Source organism: Anomaloglossus baeobatrachus, chromosome 5 (genome assembly GCF_048569485.1).
Source record: "Anomaloglossus baeobatrachus isolate aAnoBae1 chromosome 5, aAnoBae1.hap1, whole genome shotgun sequence".
Lineage (NCBI taxonomy): Eukaryota > Metazoa > Chordata > Amphibia > Anura > Aromobatidae > Anomaloglossus > Anomaloglossus baeobatrachus.
The window spans coordinates 207,717,874-207,739,646 of record NC_134357.1 but is presented as its reverse complement, the minus strand read 5'-3'; the positions used below and the strand labels follow the sequence as shown (position 1 = coordinate 207,739,646).

Here is a 21,773-nt window from a genome sequence, read left to right as displayed (position 1 = left end):
TAGCTACTTTGTATACTACCCCAGCTGGACTGATGTAATCTAAATATTATTTACATCTATTATTCCTAGTGGTATAGCATATACAGGGGGTGAAATAGGTATTGAACACATCCCTAATTTTCTAAATAAATATATTCCTAAAGGTGCTATTGACATGAATTTTTCACCAGATTTCCGTAATAATCCATCCAATCCACACAGGCAAAGAAATAAAACCATAGATGTCCAGAAATTTAGTAATGTGTATTAAGAAAGGACACAAGGAAAAAGTATTGAACACGCTTACTGAAATTTATTTAATACTTTGTACAAAAGCCTTTGCTGGTGATGACTGCTTTAAGATGCCTCCTGTATGGAGAAACTAGTCACATGCACTGCTCTGGTGCTATTTTGGACCATTCTTCCATGCAAACACTCTTGAAATTCTGAAACTTCCGTGGGTCCCTCCTATCAATTCTGAGCTTTAGTATGTTCCATCAATTGTCTATTGGATTCAGGTCAGGTCATTGGCTGATCCATTGTAGCAGCTTTATATTCTGTCACTGAAACGAATTGAAAGTTTCCTTGGCTGTGTGTTTGGGATCATTGTCTTGCTGAAATATCCACACTTGTTTCATCATCATCCTCGTAGATGGCAGCAGATTTTTATCAAGGATGTCTTTGGACATTTGACTATTCAGCCTTCCTTCAATTATATGACATTTGCCAGTGCTGTATGCTGAAAAACAGCTCCACACCATGATGCTTCCACCTCCAAACTTTCTTGTTGATAAGGTGTTTTTGAACTGATATGCAGTGACTTTTGACCTCCAAACATGGTGTGTATCATGGCATCCAAAAAGTTCCATATTTGATTTCATCTGATCAGACTATATTCTCCCAGACTATATTCTTCTTGATCATGACCTCAATAGAACTCATTAGAACTTTAGAATTTTTTTTGTAACTAATGCCATCGGTTTGTTTTACAACAATAAGGTTGCAAAGGTCTTGAGACAGCTTACTAATTTTATCCATCATGAGATATTTCTTGTGTGGCATCTTGGTAATGAGACATCTTTTTATAGGCCATCAGTTGAACCAGCTGATATTTTTCACTAAGTGGCAGGATTCTCTTTCTAATTAATAATAGATTTCAGCTGGTGCCATGACTTTCCATGGCTTGTTGCACCTTTCCTCATGTGTTCAATACTTTTTCCCTGTGTGATTTCTCATTATTACACAACTTAATTTATGGTCATCTATGGTTTGATTTTTTTTTTTTGCCTGTGTGGATTGGATGGGTTGTTACAGATATCTGGTGAGCAATTCATGTTCAATAATTTTTTCATCCGCTCTATATTCACTAAGGTTTTGTCCACGTCTATATTGATAGATAACCAAAATCAAAAGTTGTAGACAAGTCTTCTAAAGATACAGTGGGGCTGATGATAATAGTTAATGGGTCTATAAATTGGCTAGATCCCATTACACGCCCTTCTACAGCGCAGTCACAAATAGACAACCTTCCTTTTTTTTTTTTTTTTTAATCAACTAGTTTTTATTGAAAACACGGCAGATACAAAATCATACATGGTAAATTAAGAGAACATTTGTCAACTGCCCGCACATGAGGGCTCCATACATTAGTATACTGCAAGGCAATCCGGTTACAATTCCTCTGCCTTACACTTTAACCACACAACAACATGGGAAGGGAGGAGAGGGGAGGAAAGATGGGGACTTCATTCAAGTAAGGGGGAACAAGAACAAAGGGATAAGGGAAGAAGGTAGGGTTGGGGGGGAAGTGGGGTGGCTAGTAGGGGTAGAGGGTTAGATGCCTGCCTGCATTACCAACCCCAGTCCACCAGCCGGGGCCATCAACTCCTCCTAGATTTCTCTCATAAACTGCTGCCTCAGTCAGGGTCTCAATGCTTTAGCCCCCTGGCTAGCCGAGCCAGGGCTATAATTCCATCAGCTCTATCTCAACTAGGTGCTCTTTGCCCGGGGAATAGTTGTGTAATAGGTGTTGCATGGCTGGATGACAGCCAGGGTTCCGAAAATTGTAAGAATTCTAGCTTTTTGTTTTAGGGAGTGGGCAAGGCAGTATTCATATTGGCATTGTTGGTCGATCCTACTATATAACTCCGCTCCAGAGGGAGCTTCAGTGGCCTTCCATGAATGGCTCAGACACTGTCTGGCAGCTATTAGAATTTGCACAATCACTCCCATAAAATTCTGCGGGTACGAGTCTATGCCCAAATTCAGAACTGCCAGCCCTGGGTTGGGGTTGGTGTGCACACCTGTCATTTCGCTAATGAGTCTGAAAACTACTATCTAAAAAGGTTGGACCCTCGGACAGTGCCACAAAACAGTGTCCCAGTGATCCCCTCTAGAGGCAGCCCTTCCAACAGAGCGGTGAGTAGTTGGGAATGTAATGCACCAATTTTGCCGGCATAAGGTAGCAACGTAGATGCACCTTTTTCAGCTGTTCCAAATGGTTAATGCATTTTGAGGAACTTTGCACCCACTGTGTCGCAGTATGCCACACCGAGGGGGAGGTGTTAATGCCTAAATCTGATTCCCATTTAGTCATGTATGGGAGCTTTTGCTCGTCAGAGGGGTTGTTCAACCATTTGTAGGTTAAAGAGATTCCCGGTTGCCTCAATAGTTTTTTAAACAATAGCGCCTTAACAGTGGGTAAGGTCGGGTTTGATCCCGGGGGGAATTTTGTGCTTAGAAAATGGCTAATCTGCAGGTGTTGATAAAAACACCCCTTTAGGGAGGGGTGCTCTAGAAGTATATCGTTGAAGGCCCTAATCTCTGCACCATCGTAAAACTCCACCAAAACTCCAAAACCCGCTGCCTCCCATCTACTCAAATTTGTATATGGAATGTGGGATTCTAATGCTCTGAGCGAAATTTCTGACAGCGGGACCTGGATCTTAGGGATCATCTCACTGCGCCATATGGCTATCAATGCTGTCATAGTAGGGAGACAGAGGGGAGCCAGCACGATCTGAAAATGGCATGCATCATATAAAAAGTGCAAATTCACAGATTTATTCCAACTGTACTGTAATATAAATGAGATTTTTAGCAAATAATTGATCAATTCTTTGAGCCACCCCTGCCAACGTCACGGCAAATCTCAATAGGGGGGTCCTACTCTATATTCTGTATTTCATGTGCCATGCGGCCTCCTAGATAAAGTTAAAAGCAGAACCATAATGGAGCACACATACCTGTAACCTGTATATATAACCGCTTCTATGTTGCAAAAGAGGCAATTGTGGATAGAGGCCAGCCCAGGTCCCAGCATGTGGAGCAAGCTCTACACATACCAGGACTATATCAGAACTGACCCTCCCAGTGCCAGAGAGCAACCATTGATAAAGGCGGACCAGATCCAAGTATGGTGCTTAATTAAAGTTAAAAGCAGAACCATAATGGAGCACACATACCTGTAACCTGTATATATAACCGCTTCTATGTTGCAAAAGAGGCAATTGTGGATAAAGTTAAAAGCAGAACCATAATGGAGCACACATACCTGTAACCTGTATATATAACCGCTTCTATGTTGCAAAAGAGGCAATTGTGGATAAAGTTAAAAGCAGAACCATAATGGAGCACACATACCTGTAACCTGTATATATAACCGCTTCTATGTTGCAAAAGAGGCAATTGTGGATAAAAGTCCTAATCTCTGCACCATCGTAAAAGTCCACCAAAACTCCAAAACCGGCTGCCTCCCATCTACTCAAATTTGTATATGGAATGTGGGATTCTAATGCTCTGAGCGAAATTTCTGACAGCGGGACCTGGATCTTAGGGATCATCTCACTGCGCCATATGGCTATCAATGCTGTCATAGTAGGGAGACACAGGGTGGACCTAGAACGTTTTAGATATTCCACCTCCATCAGTTTCCTCGTCGAACCCTGGTCTGTCAGAGAGTTCTCAAGTTGAACCCACCTATGGGAGCTCTCCGTGTTCCACCATTTTTTGAGTGATTCTATAAGAGAAGCTTTATAATAGGCCATAACATTAGGCGTACCCAGACCTCCCATTCCATATGGCAGATGCATAATCTTACTAGCAACTCTAGCTCTTTGATTACCCCAAATAAACTTATTGGTCATCGACTGCAGTTTTATCAAATATCTATATGGAATTTTAAGAGGGAGACACCTAAACATATACAGCAGTTTAGGAAGGAACGTCATCTTAAAGGATTGAATTCTCGCCATCCAAGATAGCGACAACTTCGCATACCTGCCTAGATCCTGACCCAAGTTTTTGAGTAGGTGATCGAGATTGGGTCTGATGAGGGAATGGGTTGGTGTCAAACAGATACCTAGATAAGGGATACTGTCTTCGCACCACTGGAAAGGAAAGGCTGCCTCCTAAATCCTTCTGGACCTTGCGGGTACACTAAATGGTAGTACTAAGGACTTAGTGGCATTCAATTTGTAATAAGACACCTCAAAAAAGGTCGACAGGGTGGACATCACTGCTGGAAAGGAATATTCAAGGTTAGTACATGATATTATTACATCATCAGCATATAGACCCAATTTATGTTCATGCTCCCCTACCCTTATACCAGTTATGTTCGGGTTCACCCTAATCACCTCCGCCAGAGGTTCCACCACCAGAGCAAAAACAATAGGGGACAGCGGGCACCCCTGGCGGGTGCCATTGGTTATAGAAAATTTTAATGAGCGAAAACAGGAGGCTAGAACTGAAGCATTTGGGTGAGAGTACAAGGCCAAAACAGATGACTTAATTCTTCCTTCAAAACCAAATTTCGTGAGCACTCTTTCCAGATATCCCCAGTGCACCCTATCAAAGGCCTTTTCGGCGTCGAGTGACAAGAATACACCAGGGACACCCGACTGCTCCATCACCCCAATTAAATCCAGCATCCGCCTGGTGCCATCTTTAGATTGCCTGCCCGCCACAAAACCCACCTGATCCGTGTCTACCAAGGAGGGGATTTTATGGAGTCTGGTGGCTACCATTTTTGAGTAAATTTTTAAATCACAGTTGAGCAATGAAATTGGTCTGAAATTCCCAGGGGTATCCGCCGTTTCCCCCGGTTTGGGTAGTGTAGTGATAACTGCTTCTAGTTTCTCTGAGGAAATAGTCCTGGTCGTTTGCCACAAATTAAAGGTCTTTAGTAAAAAAGGGGCTAGAATAGAGGCAAATTGCTGATAATATTCATAGGGAAGCCCATCCGGGCCTAGGGCTGAGTTTCGTTTAGAAGCTCTAATGGTGTCCAAAAATTCCTGTATAGTAAAGGGAAGATTTAAAGATTCTAATTGCCGGTCTGAGACCCGAGGCAATTCCAGACCGTCCAAAAACTCCTGAATTTTTTCCGGTGTTGGCTGAGGGTCATCCCTTAAATTGTACAGGGCAGCATCATACTTGGCAAAGGCGTCTGCTATCCCATTAGGGTGCTTTATAAGTGATCCATCTGGGCCCTTCAAAAATTCAATTTTAGATTTAATTTCCCGGTTTTTTTGTTCTTCTAGCTAGTAAGGTGCTGGCTCTATCCCCCATCGCATAAAAAGTTGATTTACTCTTTTTAAGATTATGTTCATATCTATACAACAGGAGGGATCGCAGTTGAAACCTGCAAGTAAGAATTTCCCTGGACAGTGTAGATGACGGGGAGACCTTGTAAATAGTTTCTAAGTGTTGAATATGGGCTATAATTTCTTTAATTTCTGCTTCTCTTTGCTTTTTCAAGAATGATGCAGTTTTTAAAAACTGCCCTCTAATAACCGATTTGTGTGCAGCCCATAAGGTCTCGTCAGAGACCTCCCCATTGTCATTATGCCCAAAGTATTCCAACAGGCCTGCCACAACCTCCTCCTGAACGTTCTTTTGGTTCTGTAAACTAGTATTAAGTCTCCACTGAGGCACCATAAATCCACTAGTAGAGTCCTGTACAACCAAAGTTATCGGAACATGATCAGACCATGTTATCAGACCCACTTCAGCACCCGTACACTTGTGAACAGTCTTACTATCCGTCAGGAAGAAGTCGATCCTGCTGTACGACCGATGCCTTGGGGAAAAAAAAGTATAGTCCCTTTCCGATGCATGAAGGTATCTCCATATGTCATGTAGATGAAACTCCGTGACCAACTGTTTCAGTTCCTTTCCTGACTTAGCGGACCTCGCCGAGCAGTCCATAGATCGAAGAACTGGAGTGTTAAAGTCCCCGCAGATTATCTATGACCCCTGTGCGGTGCTCCTAAACATCTGGAAATATTTCCGGGCAAAAGTTAGTTGAGATGAGTTTGGAGCGTAAATCGATGCCAAGGTATACAAAAGCCCAATCAGGAGGCACTTTAGAATAATATATCTCCCGTCTGCACCATAGGTTACATCAATCATTTTGAAAGCCACAGAGTTTTTAATCAGGATAGCCACTGCTCCTTTAATTTTTTTTTTTAGAGTCATTTGCAAAGAACATATGTGGAAATCTTGGATGTAGTAGCCTTTTATTGTCATCAGTAAGAAGGTGAGTTTCTTGAATACATGCTATATCACATTTGGATGCTATAACTTCTCTCCACAGCATGGATCTTTTTGCAGGAGAATTGAGACCCTTCACATTGAGAGACAGAAACTTAATACTCATGGCGGATCCCAGAAAGGACGATGTTTCCAGGCAGGCCGACTGAGAGGCATAGGGCAGGCAGAGGTAGGCAAGGAGGACCAGTTAGGGACGGTGCACGGGTGGAGGGAAAAAACAACAACAAAAAAACTTGAATACTTCAGCTTCATCCTTACCGGACAGCTGGGAAGTACTTACTCGCCATAGGTGAGAACAACAGAGGGCTTAAGTGACATCACAGGTCACATGAAAGCTACACACGCCTGCGGCTGGCGAGACTCCCTCAAGCTGGTTCCCACTCAGGATTGATCTTTTTCGTCTGAGCATCCCCCTGATCCCGGCGCGAGTCTGAGTGCATTGTAAGGGGTAATCCCCAGGACTCAAGTAGTTTGCTCAGTTGAGGAGGGGACTGGCATACATGTGTTTTAGAATCCCTGAAGATAATCAATTTCACTGTGAATCTCCATTTATAGTGTACGTCATGCTCCCTCAGGATTCTGGAGAACTGGGAAAATTCTCTTCTTTTTGCCAGAGTTGCAGCAGACAGGTCCGGGAACACCTTTAAATCATTAAATTCATCTGGGAGGATAGGGTTATCCCTCAGTATCTGGAGCACTGCTTCCTTTGTTTTATAAAAAATGCAGTCGTGCCAGCGTGTCCCTGGGCAGAGTGGGGTCGATACCTTTAGGTTTAGGGATTCTATGAATTCTATCCACTATGAGATCTCTTTCTGTGTGTTCTGGGAGCAGTAGTTGGGAGAAACTTGTGAAAGAAATCTGGCAGCTCTTTATCAGCTACTGACACAGGAATGCCCCTAATTTTAAGATTGTTCCTTCTGGATCTATCTTCCAGATCCCCAAGCTTGTTTTTCAGTATTCCCACCTCCTCCTCTAGTGCTGTGTTAGCATCAATCAGATCATTGTGTGACTGAGCAAGTTCAGCCATTTTAGACTCCACATGGTCTGTACCGTCCCCCAGTGATTTGATTTCCTCTTTAACTTCTTAATCATGTTCTTAAGATCCCTGAAATCCTCCTGCAGTGATGACTTCAGAGAACTGAGCATGGCTTGCAGCCTTTCGTCTGTGAGAGGAGTGCCTGTGACACTGCTTCCCAACCCTGTCTCTTCCTGGTGTAAGGGAGACACTGCAACAACAGACATCTTCTGAGGAGAGGGGATCCCCTATCCCTGGGATAAAAGTCAGTAAGCTTGGCCGGGGGGCAGATTTCCGGGGTCTACCCTTTGGCATACTGTGCAGGGGGGATTACTCACTGTTTCAGAGAAGAGTTCTCAGCGATTTGAAGCAGCTTTGAGCCAGTTTGTACAGCCATAACCTTCCTTTTTAAATTGGTGTTTTGATTAACTAATACAGCTATCAAGTTCGCAGAAAGGCACACGTAACTTGGCACTTCCAATTTTTCCGATCAAGTTTTTTTTTAGCTTCAGCTCGGTCTACATGGTCATAAGCCTGTCTCTTGGGGGAATCACTAACCCCATACTGAATATTACACTGGTGAGTCATTATGGGAGGCCTGGTTCCCACTGGAATATATCCTCCTATGACCCTAACCTAACTAATAGACAGGATCACATGTTCATGCCTTTTTTACCCGGTTCATAGCAGTCATTACTTCACAGTGTCTATGAATCTTGGACACTGATTTGGTGTTGAACCCCCTCGGTACCCATCTGGTGAATACAATATATTACTGACGGCTACCATTGTGGGGTGGTTCTAACACTACCCCTGTTGGTCCTTTTGGACATGAATGATGTTTCATTTGTTTGCACAAAAATTTTTATTAATTGCAGCACTACGCAATTTTTTTTAACGTTAATTATATTAAAAGTTATGTATTATCCCCTTTCTCACTGCTGATATTTAAAGGTTTGTCTTGCTACTGTGCCCCCCTTTCAGACCTAAATAAACACTTTATAAAATCTTACCTTTTGGTATGCTAATGTGGTTTTATGGCCACGAGGGCTGGCTGTATTGCGTTATTCGCCCTCGTGGCCATTGTTCACCGTCCCCCATTGCTCATTTACATATGAGGGCGCCACCCTCATGTAACGCAGTGCTCCCGAAGTCTCACGCATGCCCAGTAGCACTATCGTGGGACTGAGCACTGTGCAAAGCGTGAGCACTGGTGAGGTTATTGCGCATGCGCGATATTATGGGCTGCGCTGTGAATGTCATCAGCAGCGTCATCCAAGTACCCGCCCATAATCTTGTGAGGTTTTAGTTTAATTGCGAAAATTCTGCAGACAGGTTCCCCTTTAAAAACTGCAGATGATGAATCAGGGGTGAAGAGATTACAGAGTAATAGACTAGCACACATGCATAGCAGTACTGACCTGCAAAAGGAGTCAACATGTTAACAACTTCAATCCGGTCAAAGTAAATCATTACACCGCCACTGGAAGAAAGGGCAGAAAATGACAAGCACATTACCAGGCAGTAGAAAATGAAGCGTAACATGCAAGCAGTAAGAAAGGACAGATATAACTATACAGTCAATAGCCTAACAAAGATTTGGTACTACGACCTAAAAGAATCAACAATGCTAGAACCAATACATGGTTTTTAATAAAATTGGTCATCTCATATGGGCCAAAGGGTCCCTTTGGGCCCCTTATGGTCGAAGTGAAACTGCAACCATAAGTGCCTCATAAGTGGAGAAAAGAGGTAGATATGATGAAATGTCAGTGACTATTTAAGTGCAACGATATAACAATAGTCATACTACAAAGGCTTATTTTAGATTTGACACGTACTGCTAAATTTACTATTTAGCATTGTGTGAGCAAAGCATTGAAAAAACTAAGGTTAGGCACATTTTCAAATGAGTGGGAATGGACATATGATCCTGATCAAAAACTTTGTAAGTTACAGTACATGTACATACCTGGTACCACAGGGGACATTTTTCACCTCATCAGTTTGTAAAGTCGTCTAAACAAATAAATCATATTTAAATTATATAGAATGAAGACATTACAGAGTATCAAAATCAACAGTGCTTCTCCAGCATCATCTAACCTGTCTTATACTATTTATGTTATTGTGTCGCATTACCATAACTACTTGGCAGTATGCCCGATGTCGAAGGCCTCCTCTGCATGCTGCATCTTTTACTGCGCTTTTGGTGCGTTTTTGTGAAAATTTGTGGTCACAAAAGATTCCCCCAAATGCATGCATTTCCTTTCCTCAGCAAAGTCTATGAGATTTCTATCTTGCACAGTGCATCTATTGTGGCTGCGTTTTTGAAGACGCAGCCAAAATGCAAAATGTCAATTCTTTTTACGTTTTGTCCCTGAGTTTCAGAGGACTGGCAGATCAATCGAGGTCGGCAGCGATTGATCCCTGGTATCTGGCCAGATGCCGGTCTCCATATAAAGTCTTTGGAGACTAGAATCTGACACAAGGAGGTAGGAACAAGCGCTTCATACTCCATACATTGCAACATAGTAGAAAAAAAAACATGGCTGCAGATCCAAAAGTCATCAATTAATCTAAAGCCGCTAGGCAAAATTTAAATACCTGAACATGAGGTACTTTAACATTCTGATCAGACTGTATAAAGCCCAATGCCACGTTACGGCAAAACTCTAAGTGGGTCCCTAATATATGCCTTAAAAGATGCGGCACCGTGCGCCAACCACTGCCACAGGAACAATGCGCCGGCAGGGCAGGTGACCTTGTGTTTCAGAGCGCCCGCACTGCAAGGCTAAGTCCACAAGACTCCAGGCCACTGTCACGCACCCGGGGCGGCTGCACCGCTCGTCACTCACTGCTCCGGTTCCCATGAACCCTGCTCACAGCCGCTGTGCCCGTACTCCTCCAGTGGCGTCGCCTGCGCCTTCTGCCCGCCGCTCCCAGTGTCGCGCCGTGCTCCCCGCTCGGTGTCCTGCACGCCTACATTCTGCCTTATCTCCTGTGTCTCCAGCTCTGGCGCCCAGGTGTGCACGTGCGCACTAAGACACGGGCGCACGCTGTCACCTTTTCTTAAAGGGCAGCACCATTTATCTGGATATTGCTGCTGAGAGGTACTGGGTACTTAAGACTTCCTTTTCCTTCGGGTGGTGCTTGTTCAACGTATGTTTGTAGCCTTGTCTCTGTGCTAGTTGTTCAGGTCCCGCTGTGCCTCTATTAACTCTGTCTCTGCCAGCAGATCCTGAGAGCCCGTCTGGGTACGTCCGTATTTCGGTCTCCTCTGGTCATCTCCTATAACAGTCAGCTACGGACTCCTCCTGATTCCATCAGCCTGCACCGGTCTTCAGTCCTGGTCTTCATCCTGAACCAGCCAGTTTGCATCTGTCTCGGGCTAGTTACGGCTTCTACTGTGGACCTGAATAGGACGCTACCCAGTGTACCCTGCTAATCCCGGCTGCTGTGCATTTAGGCCCTCTGAGGTTGAGCCCAACAGTCCCTGTATAGGGGTTAGCTCGTGGTTGTTTCCTCGGTGGAGTCCGGTGCATGGTCCTGTGGGTCCCCTCCTGGATTGTCGTTACAGTTTAAACAAGCCATGGACACCGCCAGCTCACAAGCTTCCCAACTGGCAGGTGTACAGCAAAAACTGGTCCGCCAGCTCGAGACTCAGACCCATATTCTGGCTTTCATGTCGTCTGTGGATGCTCCTCTGAACAGTCTGCAAGCGGCAGCTGTGTCTTCTGCGGATCAGAACACAGCTGCAGAGTTGGTAGCCACTCCTGCTTCGGCCTCTAAACTCCACCTCGCTGCTCCTCCTCGATATGATGGGGATCCCAAACTATGTAGAGGCTTCTTGAACCAATGTTCTTTACACTTCAAGTTGCTTCCCCATCTTTTTATCTCGGATCAAGCTAAGGTGGCCTTCCTTATGTCTATCTGGAGGGAGAGGCATTAGGGCTGGAAGAACCCTTTATGGGAAAGAGACGCTTGCCTCCGCGCTATTACGGAATAATGAAGCATTGGTTGCAGCATTCTGGAAGGGTCTGTCCAGCCGAATCAAAGACGAACTGGCCGGTTGAGATGTTCCCTCTACCTTGGACAGCCTGATCTAACTGGCGTCCCGGACTGATCTCCATTTTCAGGAACAGACTAAAGAAGCAGCCGCCTGTGAGAGGAAACCAATACGTCATCGTTCCTACCCTTCAGTGGCCTTTCGTTCCCCAGTCGGCTCCTTCCAGTTCCCCCTCCGAGCCCATGCAAGTGGACCATGTAGGGTTGGCAGAACAATGCCATGCAGACCACCTAGCCAAGGGGCTCTGTCTCTAATGTGGAAGCGCCACACATCGCATCCGCGTCTGCCCAAAGAAGCCGGGAAACTCCAAGGCCTAGGGTTGGTTGGAGAGGCCACCCTAGGCAAAGATGTCATCTCTTCCCCTTTGACCTTAACTGTCCAGGTAGGAGAGACCCAGTTTATGGAGGAGGTATATTTGGATTCAGGGGCAGCAGGAAACTTTATCCAACAGGCCGTGGTGGATCAACATCAGATACCAGTCACGCCGCTTCTGAATCCTCTCATGATCGATTCCGTGGATGGGAGACCTCTCTCTGAGCCCGTATTATTCGTATAGGTGCTCTGCACACTGAGAGGGTGGTTTTCTATGTTCTTCTCAAACTTGCTCATCCGCTTCTACTGGGCCTACCATGGTTGCGAATCCATGAACCTGTCCTAAACTGGCAATCAGAGATCATTCGGTGGGGTCATTCCTGTCACGAGAGATGTCTGCAGCCAGTCAGTCCTCTCCAGCAACCTCGATAGCCGGATTTTCAGCCAGGACTGTCTTCCGCCTACTGGTCCTATGCAGATGTCTTTGACAAACGGGAGGCTGAGGTCTTACCACCACACAGACCATACGACTGTCCTATAGACCTTCTGCCAGGAGCCACTCCCGAACGAGGACATATCTATCACTTTTCTCCAGCAGAGACACAGGCCACGTTGGAATACGTTAAAGAGAACCTTCCCAGGGGGTTAATCTGAAAGTCCTCTTTGCCTGCAGGGGCTGGGTTCTTCTTCGCTAAGAAGAAAGATGGGACGCTCCGTCCTTGCATTGACTACAGAGGTCTAAACCGGATCACGATTAAGAACAAATACCCCCCTCTCTCTCATTCCGGAGCTTTTTGACCGTCTTAGGGGAGCCCGTGTCTTCACTAAGCTTGATCACTGCGGAACTTACAACTTGTCCGCATCCAACCGGGAGACGAATGGAAGATCGCTTTCAACACTCGGGATGGACACTATGAATACTGTGTTATGCCGTTCAGCCTCTGTAATGCCCCGGCGGTCTTCCAGGAGCTGGTGAATGACACCTTTCCAAGACCTTCTGTATGTCTGTGTGGTAGTCTATTTAGACGACATCTTAGTCTTCTCTCTGGATTTATCAACCCACAGGAGAAACGTCCGTCTAGTCTTGCACAGACTAAGGGAGAATCACCTGTATGTCAAGTACGAGAAATGTCTGTTTGAACAAACTTCTCTTCCCTTCCTTGGCTACGTCATCGTAGACAGGCTTAAAGCCAATGTATGTAAAGCGCTGTGGAATTAATAGCGCTATATAAATGAATAAAAGTATTATTAATTATTATAAAAAGATGGATCCCGAGAAAGTGTCTTCCATCCTCAAATGGCCTCTTCCCTCTGGACTTAAAGCCATCCAACGGTTTTTGGGATTTGCCAATTCTTATCGGCAGTTTATTCCCCACTTCTCTGCCCGGACTGGCCTTCTCTCTGCTATTACAAAAAAAGGGGCAAATCCTAAAGGAGTGGTCTCCCGAGGCCGAAGACGCCTTCTTCTCCCGGAAGCAGGCCTTCTCTTCCGCTCCTGTCCTACATAGACCCGAGGTGAATAAACAATTCGTATTGGAGGTGGATGCCTCTTCCTCCGATGCCGGAGCCGTACTCATGCAGAAGTCCTTCTAAGGAAGACAGATTACCTGAGGGTTCTTCTCCAAGGCCTTCTTTGCTCCGGAACTTAACTATACTATCGGGGATCGGAAGTTGTTAGCCAATAAATTGGCTTTAGAAGAGTGGCGATATTTGCTGGAGGGAGCAGTGTAGCCAGTCATAATTTAAACTGATCAAAAAAACCTGGCATACTTGCACTCGGCTCGAAGACTCAATCCTCGACAAGCCCGGTGGTCTTTATTTTTTTGCCCGTTTTGACTTCCAATTGCATTTTCGGCCTGCAGATAAGAATATCAGGGCGCATGCTCTGTCTAGGTCCTTCCTACCTGTAGAGCAGGAAGAGGAGAAGGACCAGTACACCATCTGTCCTAGCAAGGTCATCCCTGTGGCTACAGTCAACCAGACACGAATACCTCCTGGAAAGACTTTCGTTGCTGAGGCCGACAGACAAAGGGTTCTTCAGTGGGGTCACTCTTCGAAGTTGGCCGGACATTCAGGTCAGAGGAAGGCCTTTCTCCTGCTTAACCGACACTATTGGTGGCCGTCACTTCGTAAGGATGTGACTTTTGTTGCTTCGTGCCCATCCTGTGCCCGCAACAAAACTCACAAGAAGTTGCACTCTGGTCGTCTGCTGCCTCTGCCCATCCCCTTCGTTCATAGAATTCATCACGTAACTGCCCTTGTCATCCGGCTGTTCAATCGTCTGGGTTGTGGTGGATCGCTTCTCCAAGATGGCTCATTTCGTCCCAGTGGCTGGACTGCCTTCTACACCGGAGTTCGCTAATGCCTTCATTCAACATATCTTCCAGCTGCATGGCTTCCCGTTACATATCATGTCAGACAGAGGGACCCAGTTCACCTCGCGGTTCTGGAGGGCGATCTGCAAACTTCTCGGAGTGTCTCTGGACTTTTCGTCAGCTTACCATCCTCAATTGAATGGTCAAGTCGAGCAAGTTCATCAGGTCCTGACCTTGTTCCTACGGCACTTCATCAACGCCCGTCATAGTGACTGGTCCAAACTACTTTCGATGGGCTGAATTTTCTTATAACCATCACATCAGTGAATCCTCCGCCAGTTCCCCATTTCATATCATCTATGGTCTTCAGCCGTGCGTTCCACTACCGGTGTCTGCTACTTCTGGAATCCCCGCTGCAGATGCTCTGTCCCGGGATTTTGCCAAGATTTGGAGAGATGTCAAGGCCTCCCTTGAACGTGCTTCCAGTCGGATGAAGAGACATGCAGATAGGAAACGCCTCGATCCGCCACACTTTCGTCCCGGAGATATGGTGTGGGCTCTCCTTGAGAGGATTAGATACATGGCTCAGCAGAAAGCATCACAGGATAGAATTAGATACACGGCTCAGCAGAAAGCATTACAAAGTATAGGATTAGATACACAGCTCAGCAGAGGGTATCACAGAGGATAGGATTAGATACAGCAACTCAGCAGAAAGCACACAGGATAGGATTAGATACACAACTCAGCAGACAGCATCACACAGGATAGGATTAGATACACAGCTCAGCAGACAGTATCACATAGGAAAGGATTAGATACACGGCTCAGCAGACAGTATCATATAGGAGAGGATTAGATACACGGCTCAGCAGGCAGTAGTACATAGGAGAGTATTAGATACACGGCTCAGCAGACAGTATAACACAGGAGAAAAATGACATTTTTGTGTACTCACCGTAAAATGTCTTCCTTGGAGCCTTTCATTAGGGGACACAGACAGTGGGTATTATGATGTTTCCAGGGAAGGCTTGACACTAGATTTGAAAAAGTGTTAGCTCCTCCCGCCACAGCATATACCCTAGCTACGCAGAAAACTAGCTCAGTTTGGTGTAAAAGCAGTAGGAGAAGGACAACCAAAACCACAAGGGTGGGAGCTGTGTCCCCCAATGAAATGCTCCAAGGAAGACATTTTACGGTGAGTACACAAAAATATAATTTCCTTTCTCGCCTTTTCATTGGTGGACACAGACATTGGGACGTCCCAAAGCAGTCCCTGGGTGGGAACTGAACTATTAACAGTGTATAACATCAGACTAAGAGCTGACTAACGACTGCAACTGCAGTGAACACATCAGAACACTGTCAAAAACCGAGCAGTGGCCACTTATAAATGGGCTACTGTCGCCTGAAGGATTTGTCTTCCAAGAGCAGCATCCGCGGAGGCATGCGTATGCACTCTGTAGAACTTTGTAAACGTGTGCACACTGGACCAGGTAGCGGCCTTGCAAACTTGGGCCGCCGAAGCCTGATGGCGGATAGCCCAGAAAGCACCCACTGCTTGCGTAGAGTGGGCCCGCACAGATTGAGGAGGAACAAAACCTCGTGCTTTGTAAGCTTCCCAGATGGAAGTCCTGATCCATCGAGAAATCGAGGATTTAGAAGCCTGGTTGCCCTTTTTGTGTCCTTCTGAGAGGACGAAGAGGGCATCGGACTTGCGCAACGGCGCTGTTCTGGAGATGTAGATCCACAGAGCCCTGACGAGATCTAGAGTGTGAAGGGCTTTTTCAAAGGAGTGGACCGGGGCCGGGCAGAATGACGGCAACGCAATGTCCTCGTTTAAGTGGAAAGAAGACACGACCTTCGGAAGAAAGGCGGGGGAAGGCTGAAGGACCACCTTATCATGATGGAATATCAGGTAAGGTCAGCGACAGGAAAGGGCCGCCAGTTCGGACACTCGCATGATAGAGGTAATGGCGACTAAAAAGGCAAGCTTCCAAGACAGTCGTTGAAGAGAGATTTCTCTCAGAGGTTTGAAAGGATGAAGCTGAAGAGCTCCAAGAAACAGATTCAGATCCCAGGGATCTAAGGGGTGGTGATAAGGAGGGACCAAATGCGCTACCCCTTGAAGAAAGGTACGAACCTGAGCACGAGAAGCCAGCTGCTTCTGGAAAAATATTGACAAGGCAGAAACTTGTCCCTTAAGGGTACTGAGAGCAAGTCCCGAGTCCAGACCGTCTTGCAGAAAGGCAAGAACATTAGGGATTGAAAAGGCAAGGGGCGACCGATTATGACGGTCACACCAGGAAAGATAGGTCTTCCAGGTCCTGTGATAGATACTGGCGGAGGAGGGCTTCCGAGTATTAAGCATGGTATGAACTACCTTAGAAGAAAGACCCGACTTGGCTAGAATCAACGATTCAAGCGCCACGCCGTCAAATGCAGCTGTGACGTATTCTGGTGAAATATTGGACCTTGCGACAGAAGATCCGGGTGGTCGGGGAGACGCCAGGGAGTGTCGCCGAGAAGTTGGAGAAGCTCTGAGTACCAGGCTCTCCTGGGCCAGTCCGGGGCTACAAGGATCACTGGGATTCCCTCCACTTTGATTTTCTTGATTAATCTCGGAATGAGAGGAAACGGAGGGAAGATGTAGGGTAGGCGAAACTGCGACCACGGAAAGACTAGAGCGTCAGAGCCGAGCGCTAGCAGGTCTCTCGACCGGGATATGAAGGGATGTATTTTGGCGTTCATCCGAGAAGCCATGAGGTCCACATCTGGGAGTCCCCAACGAAGAGTGATCTGATGGAACACTTTGTCGTGGAGGGACCATTCCCCTGCCGCTAGACCTTGCCTGCTGAGAAAGTCTGCAGCCCAGTTGTCTACCCCCGGAATATGGACAGCTGAAATAATGGGAATGTGCATCTCTGCCCAAAAAAGAATCTTTGATACTTCTTTCATCGCTGCCCTGCTGCGAGTTCCTCCCTGGTGGTTGATATAAGCCACAGCCGTGGCATTGTCTGACTGGATCTGAACAGGGAGGCCCAATAATAAGGACTGAAAGTTCTGAAGGGCCAAAAATATGGCTCTGATCTCTAGAACGTTCATGTGCAGGGAGCGCTCGGAAGGAGACCAGCGTCCGTGAACAGTGTGGTGGAGGAACACCGCCCCCCAGCCTATCAGGCTGGCATCCGTCGTGACTACCTGCCAGTGGACAGAGCGGAAGGACTTCCCTTGAGATAGGGATGAGACTTGAGTCCACCAGACGAGGGAGCTGTGCGCAGTCCGAGATAGGCGGACTGACCGGTCTAGAGAAGCTGGATTCTTGTCCCAGGAGGATAGAAGATCCAGTTGTAGAGGGCGCAGATGGAATTGGGCAAAATACACGGCTTCCATGACTGCCACCATCTTGCCCAACACTCTCATCCCATTCTGAAGGGATGTGCAACGGCAGGAGCGGAGGGATTGGGTGGCCCGGATCAGGGAAGACCTCTTGTCTTCTGGAAGAAAAACCCGGGACTGAGCCGTGTCTATCAGCATACCTAAAAAGGTGATGCGCTGATGAGGAATGAGGGATGACTTGTTGAAGTTGAGAAGCCACCCTAGCCTTGACAGCGTGTCTAGGCAAATCTGCACGCTTTCTGAGCAAACTTGGAGAGCTCCCTTTGACAAGTAGGTCGTCCAAATAGGGAACGACCAGGACGCCTCTGGGGTGTAAAATGGACATGACGGCCGCCATGACCTTTGTGAAGACCCGAGGCGCAGTGGCCAGTCCAAAGGGGAGGGCCCTGAATTGGAAATGACGGTGTCCTATGGCAAAACGAAGGAACCATTGATGAGATACACATATGGTAATGTGTAAATTAGCATCTTGAATGTCTATGGAAGCTAGGAATTCTCCTGGTTCCATGGCGGCTAGCACTGCTCTCAATGATTCCATTCGGAAGGTCCGAATCCGTGCAGATCTGTTCAGTCTTTTGAGGTCCAAGATAGGGCGGACAGAGCCATCTTTTTTGGGAACGACAAAAAGGTTTGAGTAGAAACCTTTGCCGCGCTGTTCCAGGGGCACTGGAATGATAACGTTTACTTTCTGTAAAGAGGCTATGGCCTGAAATAAGGCCTAGCTTTGCATTTTTGACTTTGGAAGATGAGAACGCAGAAACCTGTTGGCCGGCAGGGAATGGAATTCGATCTTGTAACCTGAGGTGACGATTTCTTGAACCCAAGCATCGTGAGTGTGGTCTAGCCAGATATCCCGAAAAAACAGAAGCCGCCCTCCAACAGGAGTCGGATCTGAGGGATACCTGGCGTCATGCTGAGGGGGCCTGTACAGGACGAGGTCCTTTGGGTTTAGATTGCTTGGAGTGGGAATGCCAGGAAGAGCCCCTTGAGAGACCGGATCCTCGATCTGAGCGTTAGGACGATCCTTGGGCTGATGGTTTTTGGGGAGCAGACCGAAAGGACTGCCGGCGCCAAGAAGATTTTTTAAAATTCCTGGATACAGGCCGCTTTTGTGGTAGAATGGTACTTTTACCACCAGTCATCTCAGATATGAGTTTATCCAGGGATTCACTAAACAGACGAAGGCCATGGAAGGGGAGTGTGGACAGGGATTTCTTGGAGGCACTGTCCGCGTTCCATATCTTTAGCCAAAGGACTCTGTGGGCAAAGACAGCATTGGCTGCCGTTAGGGCTGACAAACTAGCTGCATCTAGAGAGCCGTGAAGAAAATAATTAGAGGCTAGAGAGAACAAATCAAGGATCTCAAAAGCCTCCGGAGGAATATTACAAGAGCGAAGCATCCTGCGCAGGTTCCTGCTCCACACACCCATAGCTCTCGCGACCCATGTCAAGGCAAACAGAGGGCGAAGAGAGGAGCCCGAAGCCTGGAAAATAGATTTGACCGCAGCATCAACTGCGAGGTCGGACGAGTCTTTGAGAGACACGTTGTCTGAAAAAGACGTGACCGTGTGTTTAGCCAGTCTGGATACTGGCGGATCCACAACGGGGGGTACTGACCAGGTCTTAACCATTTCAGATGGAAAGGGATAAGCGAATGAAGTGAAGGGTTTTTTATTAAAGCTTCTATCAGGGTGATCCCACTGTTTAGATATGATTTGACGAAAAACCGGATCCTGGGCAAAGGACTTAGGAGGCTTCTTGGCCCGCTTGATTGCCGACTGAGAAGTCGGGTCCGGAGGCTGATCAGAAATCGACAGTGATAGACAGTTGAAATTAGTGTGTCTTCTATATGCCTAGACTCAGAAGGGACATCTGAATCAGAGCCAGAGTCTTGAGAATCGTGACTACTAAAAGTCACGGAACCTCGGTCAGACTGTCCATCGTCCGAGTCGGATGAGACGTAGAGGTCGCAATGGCGCCTTTTGAAAACAGCCTTTACGTTCTGGGGAAGAGGGACCAGACGAAGCAGGCGGGCTCCTCTGAGGGAGCTGAGTCGGGGGGAGGCTGTGGGAGCCTGTGGAAGGCTTGGATATCTGAGCGGCAAGGTCATCTATCCTTTTAGACATTAGAAGAGCCATGCAGGAATAACGTTATCAGACGGGGGTGCTGCCTGGCTGGTGGCCGAAGCAGCATCCAAATACTGCACGGCATCCTGGTCCGGCAACGGGGTCTGTTGTGACAGGGTAGTAGGGGCATCGCAGCCCCGGCATAGTGGATAGCTTCGGTCATTAGACAACGAGCGTCCACAGGTGGTACAAGCATAGTACAGGTCCGTAGAGAACGCCTGGGAAAATGGCATATACTGTCAAACAGTCGGCATATACCTGCAGGCAAAGCCAGTATATACCGCTAACAGCTGATATACACCGCTAGCCAGAAGGCACATACCGCTAGAGACAGCGATATACAGTGGTAGAGAGCGGTATATAGCGCTGTAGAAGTGCAAAGCCAAGGAGGCGATCTCACCCGTGTCTGCTCCCCACGTGGAAGATGGCGTCCAGCGTTTCTGGCAGCATGGAGGGGAGAGACGGCCCCCGGAAGCTGATTGGTCCCAGGGCTTGGACTAAGCGTGACGGCCAATCGGAAGGGAGAGCCGCTGCTGACTGAGGGAGCGGCTTCCAGAGCAGTGAAAGGGGGCGTTGCTAGAATGCAGGCCGACGCCAGGGGCTAAATTAATGAGGCTCCCCGGGAGCACGGCCTGAATTGCCCCACCGGAGCCTTTTCAGGCAGCGGTTTGGATGCAGGGGACAGAGTCGTCGTCGTCTCCTTACCTGCTCCTGGCTCAGTCTTAAGACGCGTCGGTCTGGGGATGCGGAGATCTCAGGGACGCATCTTCGGCTCAAGGCTGAAGCAGGTCCTCGGCTCTGCTTAGCCCTCTGGAGCTACCTTGGTGTGAGGTGCTTCCAGGGAGCCTGGAGGGGTACGCAGACCCGACCACTTGGGCGCGAGGGAAGATTGACGGCGTGTGCATGCCAGGTTTCCTCTGCCCGTAAGTGGGGGGAACGAGGGTAGCAAGGCACCCTGGTATTGCCCCATATCAAAAATAGAATGAATAAAAAAAAACAATAAACTGGCCTAGGCCAGACATGTCAGCCTAATTGCTGACAAAAAAAACTGAGCTAGTTTCCTGCCTAGCTAGGGTATATGCTGTGAGGGAGGAGCTAACACTTTTTCAAATCTAGTGTCACGCCTCCCTTGGAGACATCATAATACCCACTGTGTCCCCCCAATGAAAAGGCGAGAAAGGAATTAGATACACGGCTCAGCATGCAGTATCATACAGGAGAGGATTAGATACACAGCTCAGCAGGCAGTATCACACAGGATAGGTTTAGATACAGCAACTCAGCAGACCGTATCACACAGGATAGGATTAGATACTGTCTGCTGAGTTGCTGTATCACACAGGAGAGGATTAGATGCACAGCTCAGCAGACAGTATCACATTGGACAGGATTAGAGGGGGAGCGGGTGGGTGTCAGTGGAGACAGTAGCAGCGGTAGAGGGAGGGAGGGGTGCCGGTATTCACATGATCTGCATGCACACAAACAAACACACACACAGCTCTGCTGCATGGACGCCGGCGGTGAAGGGAGTGCGAGGCTGGGCAGAGCGGGGGAAGGGGGTGTCATTGGAGATGGTAATCCACTGCTGCACGCCGCTCCAGCTGTCGGTAACGTTACTGTTCTAGGATCTGTTAGGTTGGTACTGCTTGGTCTTTCAGATCCTGGCTGTAGGGGAAAAATGCAGCCCAGCCGAAAGTGTGGGCTATGGAAAAATGGCGGCTGAACACACCCACGGCTGTGAATTGGGCAGCCCACATAGGCGTTACCATTTCAGTTGTAATAAAACTAAAGGGGTCGGAATCTGACTACTATCGCCTATGTCCATGAGGTGCTGTAAATTGAGCCTGCACTGTCGTGCTAAAACTTGGAATGTAAAATGGTAGCAACCATTGCCAGCTTTCCAGCATTATAAAAACTGAAAGACATCTTTATTTAAAGCAAGATAACATTATAACTGCATGTTATCTTACAAGTAATCATTGTTTGGATTATAGAAATCCGCGACA

The 21,773-nt window shown here is 47.2% G+C and overlaps 1 protein-coding gene across 10 annotated transcripts in view; it reads right to left on the bottom strand.

Moving 5' to 3' along the window:
- Nucleotides 1-21,773, bottom strand: part of ERLIN1 (ER lipid raft associated 1) — a 494,724-nt gene that overhangs the window by 380,085 nt on the left and 92,866 nt on the right. For all 10 annotated transcript variants that reach the window (XR_012754236.1, XR_012754235.1, XM_075349108.1 and 7 more), the window contains exons 4-5: nucleotides 9,519-9,565; nucleotides 8,968-9,029 (exon numbers count right to left, since the gene is read on the bottom strand). Coding sequence is in view for 8 of the 10 variants with exons in the window: in XM_075349108.1 (XP_075205223.1) it covers nucleotides 8,968-9,029; nucleotides 9,519-9,565 (109 nt within the window). In the remaining 2 variants the exon portion in view is untranslated. The remainder of the gene's footprint in view (nucleotides 1-8,967; nucleotides 9,030-9,518; nucleotides 9,566-21,773) is intronic.